Genomic DNA, 17,309 nt, shown 5'->3' with positions numbered 1-17,309 from the left:
CTTTTCTGAAGCAGATGAAGGTGCATAAGAATAATATGTCTACAAAAGTATCTCCTTTAATCTATGTATGTATGGCACAGCCAGCAAGCACAGTGGGCAGTTGTTTTAATTTTTTAACTATCCAAAGAGGCAAAGAAAATCATGCAATAACTTCTATTGAATGCCATAGCCCACACGAATTAATATCTTGCTTATTTGGAGTTGCTGCCTTTTTTAATGTACTTCCATCTATTTCATCTTTTAAAAGTCCACTAAGTGTCTGTTTCCTTAGAGCTGTTCACACTTTGGCAACCATCAGTTAGACCAGTAAGTGACAAATACATTTACCTTAATAAACTTACACATTGATGGATGAGAAAGTGTATTGACTAGAGAGGACTCTGTCTGACCAAAGCCAGCTGATGTAGTATATACACCATAAAAGTCAGCGGAACGGGCAAGTACATAGTGGCTCTACAGTATGAGACAGTTTGATACTGAACAAGTTCTAGCTATGTCCAGATTGGCTTGTCTTTTGTGCAACTTTAGGAAAAAAAAAGAAAAGAAAAAAAAGCTGTGATTTCCTTTGAAAAAGAAAACAAATGTTTGTGTGGTTATGAAAATGAGAGACATTTTGTTCTTTCTGCTTTAGAATATAAATACATCTCTTTCTTCCCCTTTTATACATTGTTAACAGATTTTTCCATATGAAATGCTCATGGTGACCAACAGAGGGCGAAATAAAATACTAAAAGATGTAGACAGAACCAGGCTTGAGGTAAGAGAAGCAAGTTCCTAAATGCTCTTTCCTGCTGAAGTTGTTTGTTGTTGCACACTTGAAAGCTCAAACACTGAAGTGTGGGTCCTTGTTAGACTGGGAAGATTTCTCAGCACTAAGCAGGGAAAGAGGAGTCAGACAGGGGGAGGAAGCAGCCGCATCTCCACAAAGAGTGCTGGGCCAGGAGTCCGACATCTCTGTCTCCCTGCTTATGGACTGAGCTTCTCACAACCCCCTTATGTTTTCAAGCAATTAATTATATACTTGTAAATTTGTTAAAAAGCCCAAAATTGGGGAAGTGCTTTGTAGTCATAGGATCCATGTTGGAATGGAGCAATGCTTTCTTTGAACTTGGATCATCTCTTAGCTAAGAGTCAGTGTCAGCCATCCTGGAGGATCAAAAGTCTAACTTTCTTCAACTCATCCGTGAGTCCTGTGAGTTAGACTGGCTGATATCCAAAAAAACGAGGACTTAAATCTCTGCCAACAGATAAAAATTGTTTACAACTTTGTGGATCAGAAAAACTTAAGCAGCCCAGTGGAAGTCTGGGGATGTTTAAGTCATTTGTAGTTAGTTAATCTTCTGTGGAGGTGAGTGGAAGGGGCCACAAAATTTTGGGTAAGTAACCATTTATGCACATTTTATGCACTAGTAGATACGTGATCACTAATCAGAATTCGACGGTGTGTTACATTAGTGCCACAGGGAGACACTTTCCCCATCCAGTGCACTCTAAAGTGGCTGAACAAGAAGTAACTTGTGCACAAGACAGCACCAAAAAATGTTTCATTGGCAGTAGAGAAATGTGCTGGACAGTTAGCCTGGCCAGACATCTTCCTTCTCAAAACTTTAAATGTAGCATGTCAAAATGCAGCCCCTCTGCAAAGCTCTCCTGAAACCCAGTGTCTGTTTGAACTTCCAGATGTAAGCAGAGGTGACTAGCCTAAAGCCTGGGACAGGGGCGTGCAGGAGCTGGTTTTGTTCTCTGGTCTATCACTGCTTGTTGGGTGACTTCAGACAAGTCATTTTTCTGTCTCTTGCTTATTCAGCAACTGAAATAGTTCTTCTGATTTCCTTTGCAAACTTCTCAGACTTAACAAATTGCAAAATTTTATTGATTCCTTGAGCACAAGAATTCATGAGGACTTGGATATGGGTATTGCCAAACCAGCATTATTTCCTGCAGTGGCTCTTACACAGTGATAGTGACGTGAAATCCCTAAGGCACTCCTATCTCCTGTTGTGTGTCTTTAGCTTTGACTGACCATTGCCTTTTCTCCTTTTTTTTTCCTTCCCCCCCCCCCCCCTTTCTTTTTTTGTTTTGTTTTAAAGCGTCACTTAGCACCTGAAGTTTTTCAAGAAATATTTGGCATGACGATACAGGAGTTTGACAAGTTACCTCTCTGGAGACGCAACGACATGAAGAAAAAAGCAAAACTCTTTTAATCTCCCTTTAAACAAACCAACAAAAAATGATATTGTATCATACAGTCCAAACTATTTGGAAGCAACTACTTATCCACCAAAAAGGGAAAATCACATAATGGCACCTCTGTACACAGCAATTGAACAAGATGAACATTTGCCCTCCTGGAACATAGGGAGAAAATATCTGGGCTCAGAAACAACAATGATAGTTTTCAGAGGTGTCGACCTGTTACATGATATTATACAAGATAGGAAACTGTTCTGTTCTTCTCCCTCAATGATATTCCCTTTACTTCTCTCCACAATATGATGGACTTTATTGCTAGAGCCAGGAAGTGCCCTTAGGATGCCTTGTAGACTAAAGTAGTTGTAACCACTCCAAGAACTGGAAAAGAATATATATATATATATAAAATATATATATATATGTATGTGTGTTTGCGTGTGTGCGCACATGTATTTATAACTATCCATCTATCTATGTGTGTGCGTGTATGTATGTGTATATATGTGTATATATATGGAGAGGAAGATAGATGCTCTGTAGTGAAGGAGAAGCCCTTTGTAACTTATCTACATGGTCACATTAGGTCTTTCACGCAACTGTTTCTTAATTGGCACTCTTTTGAAATGGCATCTTCTTCGTGTGATACAATCTGCAAATGTGGGCACTCTGCTCACTTACAGTACATACCAGTTGAATTTCTGGAAAATGGACTCCTTGTATATATTTGCTAGGATATAGGAAGTGAATTGCTGTGTGTTGTCAGTCTTCCCTCTTCCACACTTTCTGCTTGAATTAATAAGGCTGGAGCTTAACCAGTCCTTTGAATAATTTAAGATCACTTAAGTAATGGGAATGGTGGAGAAGAGTCAGTTTTCTTGTAATTCAGTCCAGGAGATGGGTGGATGGGGGTGGGAGTGACAGAGTGAGAAAATGCTTTTTTAAGTGTGCCCTGGTTCGCACCCAGAGATTTCGGGACAGACTCCCTGCTAGTAATTACTAGTACAGCTCATCAGACTGCAGTGGAGTCGTAGGATTTTGCATCAGCAGGGAAGATGGTTCTCTGCAAGCTACCACACAAATTCATCCCTCTTAGGGAGGAATGTTTATGAATTAAAAGGTACCATCAAGGTGCCATGCTCTGCCAATAGAGGCTTTTTGTTTAAATTGCAGTTGCTGTTGTCAATATGGCACAGTGCATGGGGCCAAGCACTCTTTTTAGTTAATGTAGTTTTTCACTTGTGCTTGGAATAGAGGGCACGGGCTTTTTTTTTTTTTTTTTTCCCTCTCTTGAAGTGTCAAAGCTCCAGCCTTGGTTATTTTTATTTCCCTTTGTGCCTGACTTGGTTTTTGAAGACAGAGTAATCATGCAAGACAGTTTCAGAGCTGCATTGAACTCCTTATTGCTTTCAGTCTTCTTCCAATATGCTGCAGCTTAAAAAAACTGCCTGTATATACCTTAACTGCTTCTGGGCAAGTCCTATACAGAGGAGGACATGAGCACCAAAGTAACTGAATGAATTCATTGCGGCTGCAAGGTCAGCTTTTTCTCTTCCTTGGTGCTTAACTGCCAATGTATACTGCACTAATGAGCCTGTCTCCTGATATGGGAGAGGGTCATTTAGGTTCTGTCAAAGAATATCAAGGTTTCATTTTTAATGCAGAAACTTTTGGCACTGGAGACATCGGAACCTTTGTATTTTCTGTTATATGAGACATTGGTGTTAAAATCTGGAAGTCGGGAAGGGGAAACGGTCCCGTGTAGTTGTGAGATTCAGTACGACTATGTTGAGCTCTCTATATCACCAAATGGCATTTCACCATGAAATGTGCAGGACAGCCCGAATCCTGCCTCCTCTTTGCTGGTTTAGGTAGTCCTGTTGCAACAGATCACTGTGGTTCCTTTGATAAAATCTGAGTTGAAAATTCAGTATATAAGAGACAGATCCAGGGGGTCAGCACCTGCTCCATGTCCCTAGACATAAGGGAATGGTGAGTCTATGGGACAAGCTGGAGAATATGCTACTGTGCAGATACAGCATCATGGTTCCCACTGAACAGAAGAAGCCCTCAGTGAATACTGTGACACACTCAGTTGTGAGTAAGCTCTCTGGACGTTACTGAGATTGCAGCGAGGATCAGTTCAACATGTTTTCCTTCATTTTTCAGAACAAGCATCTGAAACGGTTTTAGAGAAACACTGAGAAGTAAATGAGAATGTTAGGGGCACTGGCAGTTTGAGATGCATTTTTAAGTGACTGCTGAAAACAAATCCATACAACAAAAGAACAGCAGTGTTTTACAGTCACAGGCTTTGAGAATGCTGGAGTCTCAGAAATTCAGTGTTTGTCACCTGCAAGGTGTGGCTTAACTTTGAGATGGCTTAACTGAGTTTTAATGCACTTAAATATTAAAATTCTCCAAATTTTGCCAGCCCACATCCTACAGACAGTACTGTGCTTCTGCCTTTCAAACATAGTAGGCATCACGGGTCTTTTAGCCCAAGTCACCTTGACAATAAACCTTTTTGATCTGAAGACTTGCTCTCTCAAGGATGTGAGCTGCCAGTCTGCGTTTTTCTGTCCCCATCTCTAGATCACTATTGAACTTCTCACAGCATATGTGAATACACTACCCAGTCATTTCAGAAATGACTAAGCCAGGTTGTTTTCTCTCCTCTTTCTCTTCTCCAAAAGAAAAAAAGAAAAAAAAAAAAGTGAAAAAAAACCCAAACAAAAAACCAAAAACAAAACGAAAACAAACCAAAACAAACAAACAAAAAACCAAAATTCAACCTCCTAGCCTGTGAAGAATCACAGGGTAATTGGTATCTGCTTCATCAACTGAGAATTTAAAACCGCAATTGCGGCTTGGGAAGGAATGAAGAGAAGCCAGTTTAGATGCTGCAGAAACAATTAATCTCTAACTGGATTTTTGGGCCACTGCTGGTTCACATCTCACTGGAGTGGAACATAGTCAGTTCACAGCCCTCTGCACTAGACTTAATACTGCATTATTTCTGATTAAGAACAGGAAGGGTTTTTTGAGCTTCAATTTCATGCCTATAGTTAATTCCCCTTAATTATCCCAACCATCTACATGTAGACACACCCAAAGAGATCGCCTCTCCATAAAAACCATGCTGCATCCAGCCACAGGGGGTGTGTGTTTTCTGCAGTGGGCTGTTAGCGATTGTCACTGCAACATTTTCTGTTCTTTCATCTGGTCTTCCCACCTAATAAAACCAGAGATGTAGCCCCAGGGAGAATTTTCTGTGTAAGCAACGAATCATTTTCCTAGTTATCTATCTAGTAGCACTTTCTTGGGCAGTTCTTTGTAATTCCCCTCTTCAGTATATCCTTGAGACATGTTAGGGGTTGGACTAGATGATCTTTAAAGGTCCTTTCCAACCCAAACCATTCTATGATTCTATCAATATGCCTTAAGTACATGCTTACATTCTTCTATCTCCTGCAAAGCATTTGAGCTTCTGATAAAGTCCCATCAAACTCAGTGCTGTCAACAGAATGTCATTGCTAAGAGGACTGAGAACTGATTGCTTTTGTCTTGGTTTTTCCCCCTTTTCTGCTTTAGGAGTGATGTGAGAGCAAAGACCTGTCAAAACATTGCAAAATAACCACACGTGTAAAATGGGATTATGTACACATGCAGGTTGTCAAACACAGGTGCACATGTAGCATGCACACTCCCCATTTGGAGTTGAGATACTATGTGAGTAGTTAACCTGGAATTTCGAAATAGTGTGTAGTGTTGAATAGATAGTGGTCCATTAAGTTAGAAAGGTCGTCACTTCCATCTGTGCTTGTATCTGTGGGGCCTGTGGATACCTGAGATGTACTGAGTGTGCAAAAGGCAGGGTCAGTTTCCCACATCGTGGAAGTGTGTTGCCCACAAGTGATATCATTTAAAAGGCCTCCTCACGCGTATGTGACCATTTGCAGCACCCATCCCTGGCACTGCTCAGATGGAAGGGTAATACCCTGTGCAGTAGTCTTCATATTAACAGGGAATCCAGAGATCTGACTTACTCGGTTTTGTGCCCGCTCCAGATACTGGTCTGATAACTTCCATATGAACAAGTAGAGAACTGGTCTGTGTTACAGTGGGAGCAGCTGGCCGTACCCTCTATACCCGTGCCTTAACTTAGCATAAGCTCCAGCCTACCGCGAGTCAGAAGTTGAAATAAATATGTTGTTCATCATCTCTGACGATAGTAGAATTAAGCCAACTTGAAGAGCAGATTTGGAAATTACTAAACTCTCCACTATTTCTCAATGAAGCAATGTGATCTATTGTGGCCTCGGTTCAGGAACAGCATCTCAACTCTGCCAGTGTCCTATCCCAAACCTGCTAAACTTTCTGTACAACTAGAAGAGTTAAGTTCTTGTGAAGTTTGCTCACAGAATTTCTTTTTTTTTTCTTTAACTGTTTATTATCATCTTATGCTGGTGTCATTTAAGACAGGTTTTAGAGGCATCTCAGAAACATAATTGTTTTCAGTTTGGTAAGTAGCCTTTCATTAAATATGGCTTGTGATGCATTATGGACATAGCTGCAGTGTGCTGTGAAAGGTTAGACTAGGAGAACAGTAAGTTTCTTAATAGCTGTGTGTGGGACAAGATAGCTCTGTGGCTCCAGTAGTGCTTTTATTTCTGTCAAGACAGATGTCATCTCTCCTTACAAAGTCCTATAGCCCTAAGTCTGTGGGCCTAGCACTGAAGTGCTTGCTGCCCTTTCCCTGTTGCAATTGGGAAATCCTTTCTCAGCTGTGTAGTTCAGCGGTCCTGCTATTCAGGGGAGGTCATGAGGAATCTCTTTCGTAAAAGTTTGTTATGGTGAAATTAGACACATTTTAAAGTGAAATGCCTTTCTGCAAGCCATGCTTCTCCTGGTCAGGTAATATCAATGGATGGAGAAGGATTAAGTTCTGGGAAGGAGGAGGGCTGGCGTACGCTCATTTCTCCAGCGTTTGCCAGGGTGGTGTTTAGCAGACTTAGGAGGAAAATGTGGGCATGAGCCTGCGGTTCCTATGTCAAATTGTGGGGAAGTCAAGTTTGGAGCCTATGGCTAATGAGCATCTATGCTGACATTAATGGTATGAAGCTGTTATAACAAGTGACAGAAAAATTAACTCCCAACCCAGTAAAAATACAAACATCCTCTAAACTCCTCTTGGAATGACTTATCTTGGCTCACCCTGACTTAGGAGGAGATCTTGGCCGTGGCCTCGTAGAGCAGACAAAATGGAAACCGGCCTTTCTCCCACTCCACGATTCATTGCTTTTCTTCCGAATGTGTTTGTGGAGGAGGATGTCCGCGTCCTGGAAGTTACCCATGGCAGTGAAAAATACCAGTCAATGATAATGATGATGCAATAGAACACGTGCAGGAAACAGGAAAATCAACTAATCTGTCCTGAAAAGCCACTCATCTTTTCCATGTCAGAGAGACACTTAGGGCTTGACTCCACAGCCCCCTTCGCCATTCAGTTAGCCCCAGGTCATGGTCCAGTTCATGGCCTGTCAAACTTTTTGGCCCTGTCAACACACCTGCTAGAGTCCAGCGTAGTCTTCAGGGTGGATGCATAGCAAGGGCTGGTCTTGACAGTATGTGGTATGTTTTTACCCCATTGCTATGTAACAAAGATCTAGAGAGAGCAGTACAACGCGCCTTTCTCTTTTAATGTAGAAACACCCTTATCGCTGTGGGTTGCAGGACTGCTCTGGCTGGTGAGTTTTGCCTTGTGATTTCTCCCACACAACTTTTTTGTGTTTAATAAAATAAGAAACAAAAAATCTATCACAACGCAAAGATACAGGGTTTTTAGTCAGACAACTCTGCTGGCAAGAGCTATGTCATGGCTGCATTTGGCAGGGAGAGAATGAATAAGTATTATTAATTTTAATGTAAGCATCAGTGCAGGAAGTGGGAATGTAATTGGCCATTAATGTTGTTTGCTTGTATGCAAAATGAATTATTTGTTGCCCAAAGGGCTTCCAGCAGGGAAATAAGATTTCTGCTAATGATTTCCTAAAAAATGCTTGTCCATGTGAAGAGGTAATACTTCCACGTGCATTGCAGTCTTTCTTTTGAGGTAGAAGGACATGACTGAAGGCAAACAGTAACCTGTTTTGTCAGGATCACCACAGTTAATACAAGCGTTGCTCCCAGGACTTGCAAAGCTGAGTCCCATGGGACCTTGCTCCTAGGCATTAGGAAATGAAGCATTTCAAGCAGCAGAAGCAGCTACGGTAATTCCAGCGGTGCCTTACCAGGCTGAGTCTCTAGCTCCCTTAGGCGCTTTGACAGGTCCCACTGGACACTTGCCTGGGCTTTTGTCACTGAACACCCTCCAGAAAGCGCTTCCCTCCAAATGCAAAACACTGCATTCAGTGGAGCCTCTCACTGACATCTGCACGCTTTGGAGCAGGCTCTTTCTCAGCTGGCTAGCCCAGGTAAGTCTCTGACTGCTGTGTGTGCCCACAGCCAGGAGCTCTGTATTGCATTACTGGATCAGTCCTGTCCAAGCAGTGCGGCTTGGTGGTTGCTGACAACTCTTCCTGTAAGGGGGCCTTACAGCTGGGGTCTGGTTTTTTTAAGCTTTGGAAACCGAAACTAATTTTTCAACGGTATATTTCCCTTTAAATCAGTAGATTTTGGCAATAGGATTTTTTATTATTTTATTTTTCTTTTCTCCTCCCTCCACATGTTACAAACCAGCGTTTTGGGGAGGTGTCCCTGTGTTTTCCATTCATCTGTGAGACAGCTCTCTTTCTGATCTCTGTAAAAGTGAATCAATGTCTTGTCTGTACAGTAAGTCTGCTTGTAAGCATAATGAAAAGTTGAGCTGGGTTGCTGTTCTGTACAATTAGTGTTTCCACTGTCATACCGCAAACAGCACATATTGCACTTCTGTGCCACTGTAATCTGCATCACTGTTGTATTCAAGTCAATGAATAAAGTTTGGAGCTTTATTCTTAATTGCTGGATTCATGTTGCCTCATTTATTTCGCTTTTTTTTCATCTTGCAGAGTTATATCAAAGTCCTCTTACAAAACAGGATGTGCTCTCAAGAAGGAGATAGCTGAGATACGAATGACCACAGCAGGACAGATGAACAGTTACACAGCTTCAGTGAAATTATCACAGAAGGTTTGAAAATGGTCACAAGGCTTCTTGTAACTTTGTCACTAGAAATAGATATTCATAGAAACCATGTAGGAGCGTTAATTTTGTGTGGTCAGTTTGTGGTTTAAAAGGACCTGAGGTATCAGCAATGTCAGCTAGGACATGCTGTTACATCACCTTCATAAGCTAAATGGTTTCCTTTCTTTATCCTTGCGAGTTCAGCTAAAATTTTAGTCCCTGACTTGAAAACATATTTACATGCATAGTATTAAAGTTAGGTGATTGCTTAATTAGCTGGAACCTGCCCAGTCTTAATCTGGGTGTAGAAGGTAGGGGACGATGCCACTCAAGGAAATAGGGCTATAAAACACCTATGAAAGTGCTGAACGCCTGGGTCTCCAGCAGACCATAGTAGCAGCAGACCTAAGCATGCTGCACCTCAGAGGAATCTGCACCAATTCCTGTCAGTACCTCAGAAGAAAGACATGTCAAGGGACTTCACTCATTAGTGCAAGTAGATATCCCCTGGAAAAGAAGCTGCTCATACACAGCTCTCTAGATGACCTGCTGAACATCATCGCTGAATTAATTTGAGCCTCCTGCAGCTATGGGACCTGGAGCAACCAGAGCTGGAGCCTCATTAGGATTGGCCTCTGGGCTTGTTAGTTGAAGGGGAGGCGAGGTGTGGTGGTGTTACTATTTGAAGTGAAGCCACCGGGGATCGATCCTAAAAAAAACCTCAAAGGGGGTGGGAAGGAATCTTGCCTCAGGCTGTTGATGATGTGAGCTGCAGCCCTCTGTTCAGGGGCAGGAGCGATGCAGCACACATCCTGCACAGCATCCTTGAGCCTACAGAACGCCCCTGCAGCATCAAGATCCATGCCCTGCAGATAACGTGTTCCTCATCTTCTCTTCTGCTCCTCAGACCTCTGAGACTTATCCCTGCCCTTGCCCTACCTCGATACTCTACACAGGTTCACCCTCACAGCAAAGGTAGAGGTTTCCCCAGGGTTTTACTTCAATACACTGCGTTGAGTATATCTAAGCACTGAGTCTCAGATGAGATGGGGGCTCAGGTTCCTGCTTGGAGAGCAAGAGGTGGGGAATTCAGCACCACCATGAAGTTGGCCTTTAGCAAAGTTCATATCTGCCCCATTCACTTCCCAGGCCAAGCCTAGATTTTTGTTATGTTACCTGTGTGCTGGAACTTGCACAAGAGAAACTCTTTTGTGAATATATCCAGCAAAGCGACCTGGTGGCAGTTAGATGCTTCCTTTCTGTGGATGGCTTACTCCAGAGATTGTATTTTTGCTGTAGGTGGGACGAAATCAAATCAAAATCAGAAAATCAGATTCACTTATTGCAACTGCTGGAAATACAACTCGGTGAGGGGCAGAAGCACCACTTCAGTAGAGCATTTAAACACAAGGTTTTTGCTATCTATATTGCTGCACTGCCTCGCTGGAAGAGCCCTAATCCTGAACTGGACGATCTGTATATAGAGAGTGGAGATGATCCTTGTGTTGCACATTTCATTGGCTAATTTTCAACAGGCATGTAGGCCCATGGACTTCAGCAGATTGGCGCATGTGTTCCAGTATTCCTCGATACTCTGTTTCCTCCATGTTTACAGACATTTCCTGCCAGGCCACTTCACAGCCCTCAGACCAGGTATGAATGAGGCCATAATGACCCATCTTCTATCCTCTTCTTTTTAGGACCAGCACTGAGAAACTTCAGGTTTTCTAGGAAACCGTAGCCTCTTGTGAGCAAACCTTGGCTGATAGCACTTGTTGCTGTGCAGGTTACTGGTGGGGAGTGCTGGGCAAACCTGAGCCAGAGGAGTTAGGAAGACACAGGGACGTTTTTGAACATCTGCCTGGTTGTCTGAAAGGCAAACATAGAGTCCAAGAGAAACCTTCTGTCAAAAAAGTTTTGCGCTGCTTATTTGCCCTTCTCCTGGACAACCAGACATCAGGGAGATGTTTTCTTGCCACTCTGCAGGGCAGGACCGCATTCCCTGCCTGCCAGCCTGCAGCCCCCAAGCATTTCCATGTTAGGTGCTCCCCAGGCATCTCCTGTTAGCCTCCCTGGGCATCTCCACACAGTTAGGGAGTAGGGAAGGTCTGTGCATGGAGTATCTGCTTAAAAAAACCGCAAGCGTAGGTCTAGGATTTGGCCTCGGAAATTTTCTTGAAAGTTTCCCAACCATGGAAGAGAAAAAAACCCAAAGTCTCCCTTCTGAATCAATGTCACTTACTCTTGAAAATCCACTGCCTGAGTCTCGGCTCGCTCCCTGTAGCAAGTTACGGTGTCGTGCCAGCCCTAGGACATGTCCTGCCAACCCAAGCTCTGGAGCTCCTAAACAGCAATCCCCCGGCTGGGGATCTTTGACCCAGCAGCATAACGGAGCAGTTGCTCCATTACAGCCTTCCTCAGCGTAGAGCAGTTGGGAATATTATCGCCGTGAACGCACTCCTGTGTGTAGAGCAAATTCACAAGGATCTGTTGCAGTCATCAGCCCCACAGTGTGACAGTGCCAGCCAGCCTAAGCGCATTTTTAATTTCCCTCTAGTTAAATACACAAGCCCAGTGAAAAATAAGTCCAGAGGGTTTTGGTTTTTTTTTTTTTAATTGTTAGACCATTTTTCCCTCCTCCCCTCCTCCCCACAAATAATGTGAGGTTTATGACCCCTGAGTAATGACTGTGGAATGCACTGCATCCTACAGCCATCTCAAGGCATCTGGCAATGGGAATCTTCACAGCATGTCAAAAATACACAGATAATACCACTGTAAATAGCTCAGATCAAAACAAGTCAAATGTCAATGCTAATTTGCTGTCAAGTATATAGCCCAAGACCACTTCCTCCTGCAAAAAGAGAAACCCAGTTCCCAAGTGTGACTTGCTCCCCACCAGAAGAAGCTTGTTCTCCACCAAAAAGCTCCCCAAACTCTGAATGAACAAGAGTGGGGATTTTTTTTTCCCCTTGCTGATTTATTTTTCTGTAGCTTTTGTGCCTGTCTGCTGCTGAGTCTGAGGCTGGGAAATGAAACTTCAGTTTTGCCTGCCATTTTTCTATTGTAAAAAAGGACTCTTGGGAGAGATATTTACTGTTTTCTATGGCTCAGTCAGAGGGCGAGAGAGAAAACTTGTTCCAGGAGTTCCCATTACAAAGCATTTTTTCACATAGGCTCACTTTTATTTTTTAAGGAATGGGAGATTAAAGAGCCGGCAGCACTGGAACAGGAAGTTTGCTGTACATCCAAAGGTCAGGTGGGTCTCAGACAGCCACTGGTTCCAGCTCTCTTTTATATACACACCGCAGACTAAAATGTACATCCCGGACTGGATGTCGTGGTAGTGATGGGGGCCCAAGGGTTCAGGGGGAAAGAAAGAGAGGGGGAGCCGGAAAACGGCACAGCGCAGCCTCTCCTTGGGCTGTGATTTCCTAAGACAAAGCGCTGGGGGGCTCTTCAGCGAGCTTAAGGTATTCCCACGCCCCCACAGCTTTTTCCTGCCATCAGATATGTCAGCATGACTGTTTGTGGGGTCGCTCTCAGTGACATTCAGGAACTGATCCTGCTTAAAAAAACATTTTTTACTTTTTATTTCATCACACAGAGTTGGGGTTTTTTTTTTCCTTTTTTTAAATGGAGTCAGTTCCCTGCTTTGATTTAAGCAGTGGCCTCACAAAGCAATTGGGCTGGCATGAAAAATGGGGTGGGCACAAGTGGACAACGGGGTCTGAAGAAAGAGTTAGAGCAGAACACATTAAACTGCTAGGGATATTGCACACTTTGTGTCATGAAATCAGTCTTGAGTCCATGGCAGAGAGGGCAGGTGGTGGCCCTCCCTTAGTTCCTTCAATTCCAACAGTACCATCTCACCTTCTAGTACTAAGTAGTCAATTAAGAAGGGTATAATTGTCTCCAAGGCCTTCGAGGTTCACACTGCTGGAGTCAGATGTTTTTGCAAAGTCAGGAGTGTTTCAGCTGTCACCCCAGCATGAAAGAGGGAAGCAAGGAGGTGGACTAAAACCAATCTTCGACTTGCATCCTCTGGAGGAGATGGTTGTTCTGCTGGGAGAGTGAGCCAGGTGCAGACTGGCCCTGCTTGGAGAACCACTGTATGGGCATGTTACGCTGTGTCCTGAGTGTTCCACTCACTCCAGGACCATGCTCAAGTGCAAGGCAATGAAATACCGATGTCTTTTTTTTCCCTTTGGGTATTCCTCATTGTCTTGTGGCTGGACAGCAAGTCAAGAGACATAAGTTCAATGGTTTCAGCTTTCTGAACTTGGGCAAGTCACCGAAATTCTCTACACTTCAGGTTTCCCTCATACCCTTTGTGGTCTGTTTCTGCCAGAGATAGCTGACATGTGTCCCAAGGATCAATCCAGTCTGCAAGGCAGGTGAAGCCCCCTAAGGACTTTGATTGAACAATGCATCAGCGAGTGTGGCCACAAGCTTTTGCCTACTTCTGCCACTTGCCGTGATGGACTCTGGTCAAGAAGGGACAATGCAGGCAGGGTCTGTGGGCCAGAGGGCTAAGGCTCACATTGGATAGTTACCTGTAGAGAGTGCTGAAGATTTTGCATTGTCCTTGCGTTACTGACTCTGCAAGTGTCTTTGCTAAGCTAGAGAGTCTCCATCCCCTGTAAGGCTGGGGGAGCGACGTCCTGAAGAAGGGTATTAGAGTGGAAGGAGAATGGGCTGAGTTCTGAGAGCCGTACGGTCTGTGCTGGGTTCGTGTTCAGGGCAGAAGATGGGATAGAGCCTCTGCTAGGCACGCTTGCCTTCGTGGGTATCGTAATGTCTTTGCTAAAACTGTGGCAATATTGTTTGGACCTCAGTCCAGAGAAGATGGTCTCTACAGAGTAGAGACCTTCTTGCTGAAATTCTCAGTCTTCATAGTTGGCAAGAGTAAGGGGCTGGATGTTAATTAATAGTGCATTCCTGGGCAGCCCGGTGAAGAAACATCAAAAGGCAAGTCAGGTCTGGCAGGAGCAGACTGACTTGGAGGCTGCCTCTGCTGCTGGGGGTCTCCATGCTTGGGAGTAGTTCCATGATCTACTTCCCGTTATTTGGGCTGTCCCAGCCCCCACAGCACCAGGTATTGGAGAGAAGAGTTGATGACAGGACCAACCCTCTCTTCAAGGCTAGCCCAGTAAGGCTGCCAGAGGGAAACGGTGCTCCCCCTTGGGCTGACTCTTCTGGGTTTAGGCTAGCTACTGCAGAGAAGACAAAATGCAGCTGAATCCATTCAAGGAATTCATTGACAAATGCTTTGAGGTCTTTATGCGAACCTAAGTGTTTGCTGTGAAACAGGAGACAAGATAATAATCGAAACAGGTTTTACAGTGAATGAACTGCTGCTGAGAAAAGCCTACTTTACAGCCTTGATACTATGCTGGATGTTAAATGACTGCCAGGAGCAAACTCTGTGGTACCTCAGTTAGCTCTTACCCTAATTATCGTTTACAGAGGAGTCCCAGCTAGATGAATGCGGACTGCAATATAAAAGACTTAAGTAAGATTTATTGATGTGACTACATGAATAATTCCCCTTGCAATGATGCATTTAAAAGCACAGTTATTGTGGGAGGAGGAAAGCCAGTGTTTGATATTTTGAATCATTTAAAAGTGTGTGTTTTATTTTTATGTTTTGGCTTTTGCTGTTCCCTCTACCTGCCCCCCTTCCAAAAAAAAAAAAAAAAAAAAAGGTTTAATCCTCTTACTGGCCAGGTTTGTAAAACAACAGTAGGTAATTGAAAATAAACCTCTACTGAGGCCAATAGATATTGGATCTAGTAAATGGTCTGCCATGGTGCTCAGGCAGCCCTGAGCACACCACTTCAATGCTTCAACATCACTCTGAACTCTTGGCACTCAAAGTTTGGTTTTTCCGTAACGAACTAATTGTTCAGCTTCCTGAAAAGCACGTTTGTGCTCTTTCTCCCTCGGGAGCGATCCCAGCAGAGGACCCTCCGGAGAATTTTCCTGTGTTCTGCCAGTTCGAGCGACAATGGAGTTACCACCAGGGCAAGCAGATCACCCATCTGATCAGGGGAAAAGCTAGCTGAAAACCTGACCCTGTGAAGGAAAAACGAGTAGCTTTTCGTCATATCAGCAAGCCCGTCAGCCTCGACGTGCAGCCAACCTGTCGCCAGTGCTGACATAAGGGAAGGGGCGAGGGAAATTACCATTCAGTGGCAACGTGTTTTTAAATAACTTGCAAACACCTCTGGCGGTGCAACTCCGTAGACACGTAAGCTGAAGCCACAGCTGCTGCTCTCCTGCCAGGCAGCCCTGGCCCTTCCCAATCCCACCGAGGCCATGATGGAAGAGCCCTGAGCCACCATGTCGGCGGGCACAGGGAGGGCTCTGCCCCACGCCCCGTCCCCATGGTGACCGCACTGCTGGGCCACCTGAGTCTTCAAAGGAAATTATAAACCATTCAGTGAAGACTGGGGTCAAGAGCGAGCCTCCAGGAGAACATCTCCCTAGAGACAATCTTGCCCTAGTAAGGGCTAATGCTGCCCAAAGGATCTCTGCCTGTTGGGGCTGCCCCCGTTCTACTCTTGCCACTGGAGTCACCTCCCTCCAGGAGGGACATTCCTACGACTCTCCTTTCTCCACAAACCCTGCTCCCCTTATCTCATCTTTCTTTCCTCAGTCAGGCTGTTACATACGGACATATGTGCCCATTACCCTGCTTTATCTTTGCCTGGCAGACTCCTAGCAGTCTATGTCTGCTCCTACAGGTTTGGCCTTGCCCCACCACAGTTCCACCAAAGCAGAATCAGTCCCTCTGCAGGTCCTGGTATTCAACTCATTCTTCTCCTCATGGGGATACCCAGGAAGGTTTACCCAAAATTAACTAAACTAAATTTACTAATCACTGCCCCTCCCGGAGTTATCTTCCCCTTCCCTCCTTCTCCTTTTAAGCGTCTATTTATATTCTCTCAGTTGTCACTGCCAGAAGATTCCATGTGAATACATTAGGCCTTTTCAAAAGGAAAGTTCGATTACAGCGGGTTTTCTCCCCGTAGGACACGACACCTTCATCATTCATAACAGAGCAATACGCTATAACTTCATTATAGACGGCATGAAGCTGGCCTTGGTGGTTGAACTGCGGTAGCTTTGTGCTGAGAACGAAGTGCCACAACAGCGGTAGTATTTGGTGGGTGGCCAGTAAGAAGCAAGAAAAGAGCAGAACCTGCACTGAACAGGCTCCTGGACAAGATCTCTTGATACAACTTCAGTACTGACAATCACCCATCAGCAGAAACCTCTTCCTGGTAGCAGGAACCCACATGTCCCCTTACTCTATCTGTCTGTGGGGAAAGGTATGGTCCAAGACGGACCATATGCGCCTGTACAGTCACCTTCCACCCCACATCGTCTGCTGTGGCTGCAGCTCTGTGCTCCCTGGGGATGGGCAGATGATGGTTTGAGTATACAGGGGCCTCAGGCATTGCTGGACACTCTTTGCTCCTGCCACTTGTGCATGAGGTGACTCACACCGTTCCCTAACTTGGCCGGTAGCGACCCTAATGTCCTGTGCCCCTGGGCGGCTCTCCCAGTTGCTCCCCCCCTCCGAAAAACCCATTTCTGGGCACCTGGCCTGCAGTGTGAAACAGCCTTTGTGTGATATTTTGTCAGCTACAAATAATTGAAAAAGGCCTACATAAAGTCCTAATTGTGTCACAGAACAGGCTCTTCAGTCATCCATCTTCCTATTAAACTTGTGAATTTCAGCTACTCAGCCCTGTTGGAGTTATTTTCCCCTTCCCCTCCTTCTTTCTTTTAAGCTTCTATTTATATTCTCTCAGTTGTCTCTGCCAGAAGATCTCATGTGGATACATTAGGCCTTTTCAAAAGGAAAGTTCGATTACAGCGATTTTTCTCCCCGTAGGACACAACAGCTTCATCATTCATAACAGAGCAATACACTATAACTT

At 44.3% G+C, this 17,309-nt stretch overlaps 1 protein-coding gene across 2 annotated transcripts in view; it reads left to right on the top strand.

Annotated features, from left to right (window-relative positions):
• Nucleotides 1-9,192, top strand: part of ABLIM1 (actin binding LIM protein 1) — a 209,405-nt gene extending 200,213 nt beyond the window's left edge. For both annotated transcript variants that reach the window (XM_049811324.1, XM_049811323.1), the window contains 2 exons: nt 677-757; nt 2,091-9,192. In XM_049811324.1, coding sequence (XP_049667281.1) covers nt 677-757; nt 2,091-2,204 — 195 coding nt within the window. In that variant the 3' untranslated portion in view covers nt 2,205-9,192. The remainder of the gene's footprint in view (nt 1-676; nt 758-2,090) is intronic.
• The last annotated feature ends 8,117 nt before the right edge of the window (nt 9,193-17,309 follow it).

Source organism: Accipiter gentilis, chromosome 9 (genome assembly GCF_929443795.1).
Source record: "Accipiter gentilis chromosome 9, bAccGen1.1, whole genome shotgun sequence".
NCBI lineage: Eukaryota > Metazoa > Chordata > Aves > Accipitriformes > Accipitridae > Astur > Astur gentilis.
This window is presented reverse-complemented; position numbering and strand designations above follow the sequence as displayed.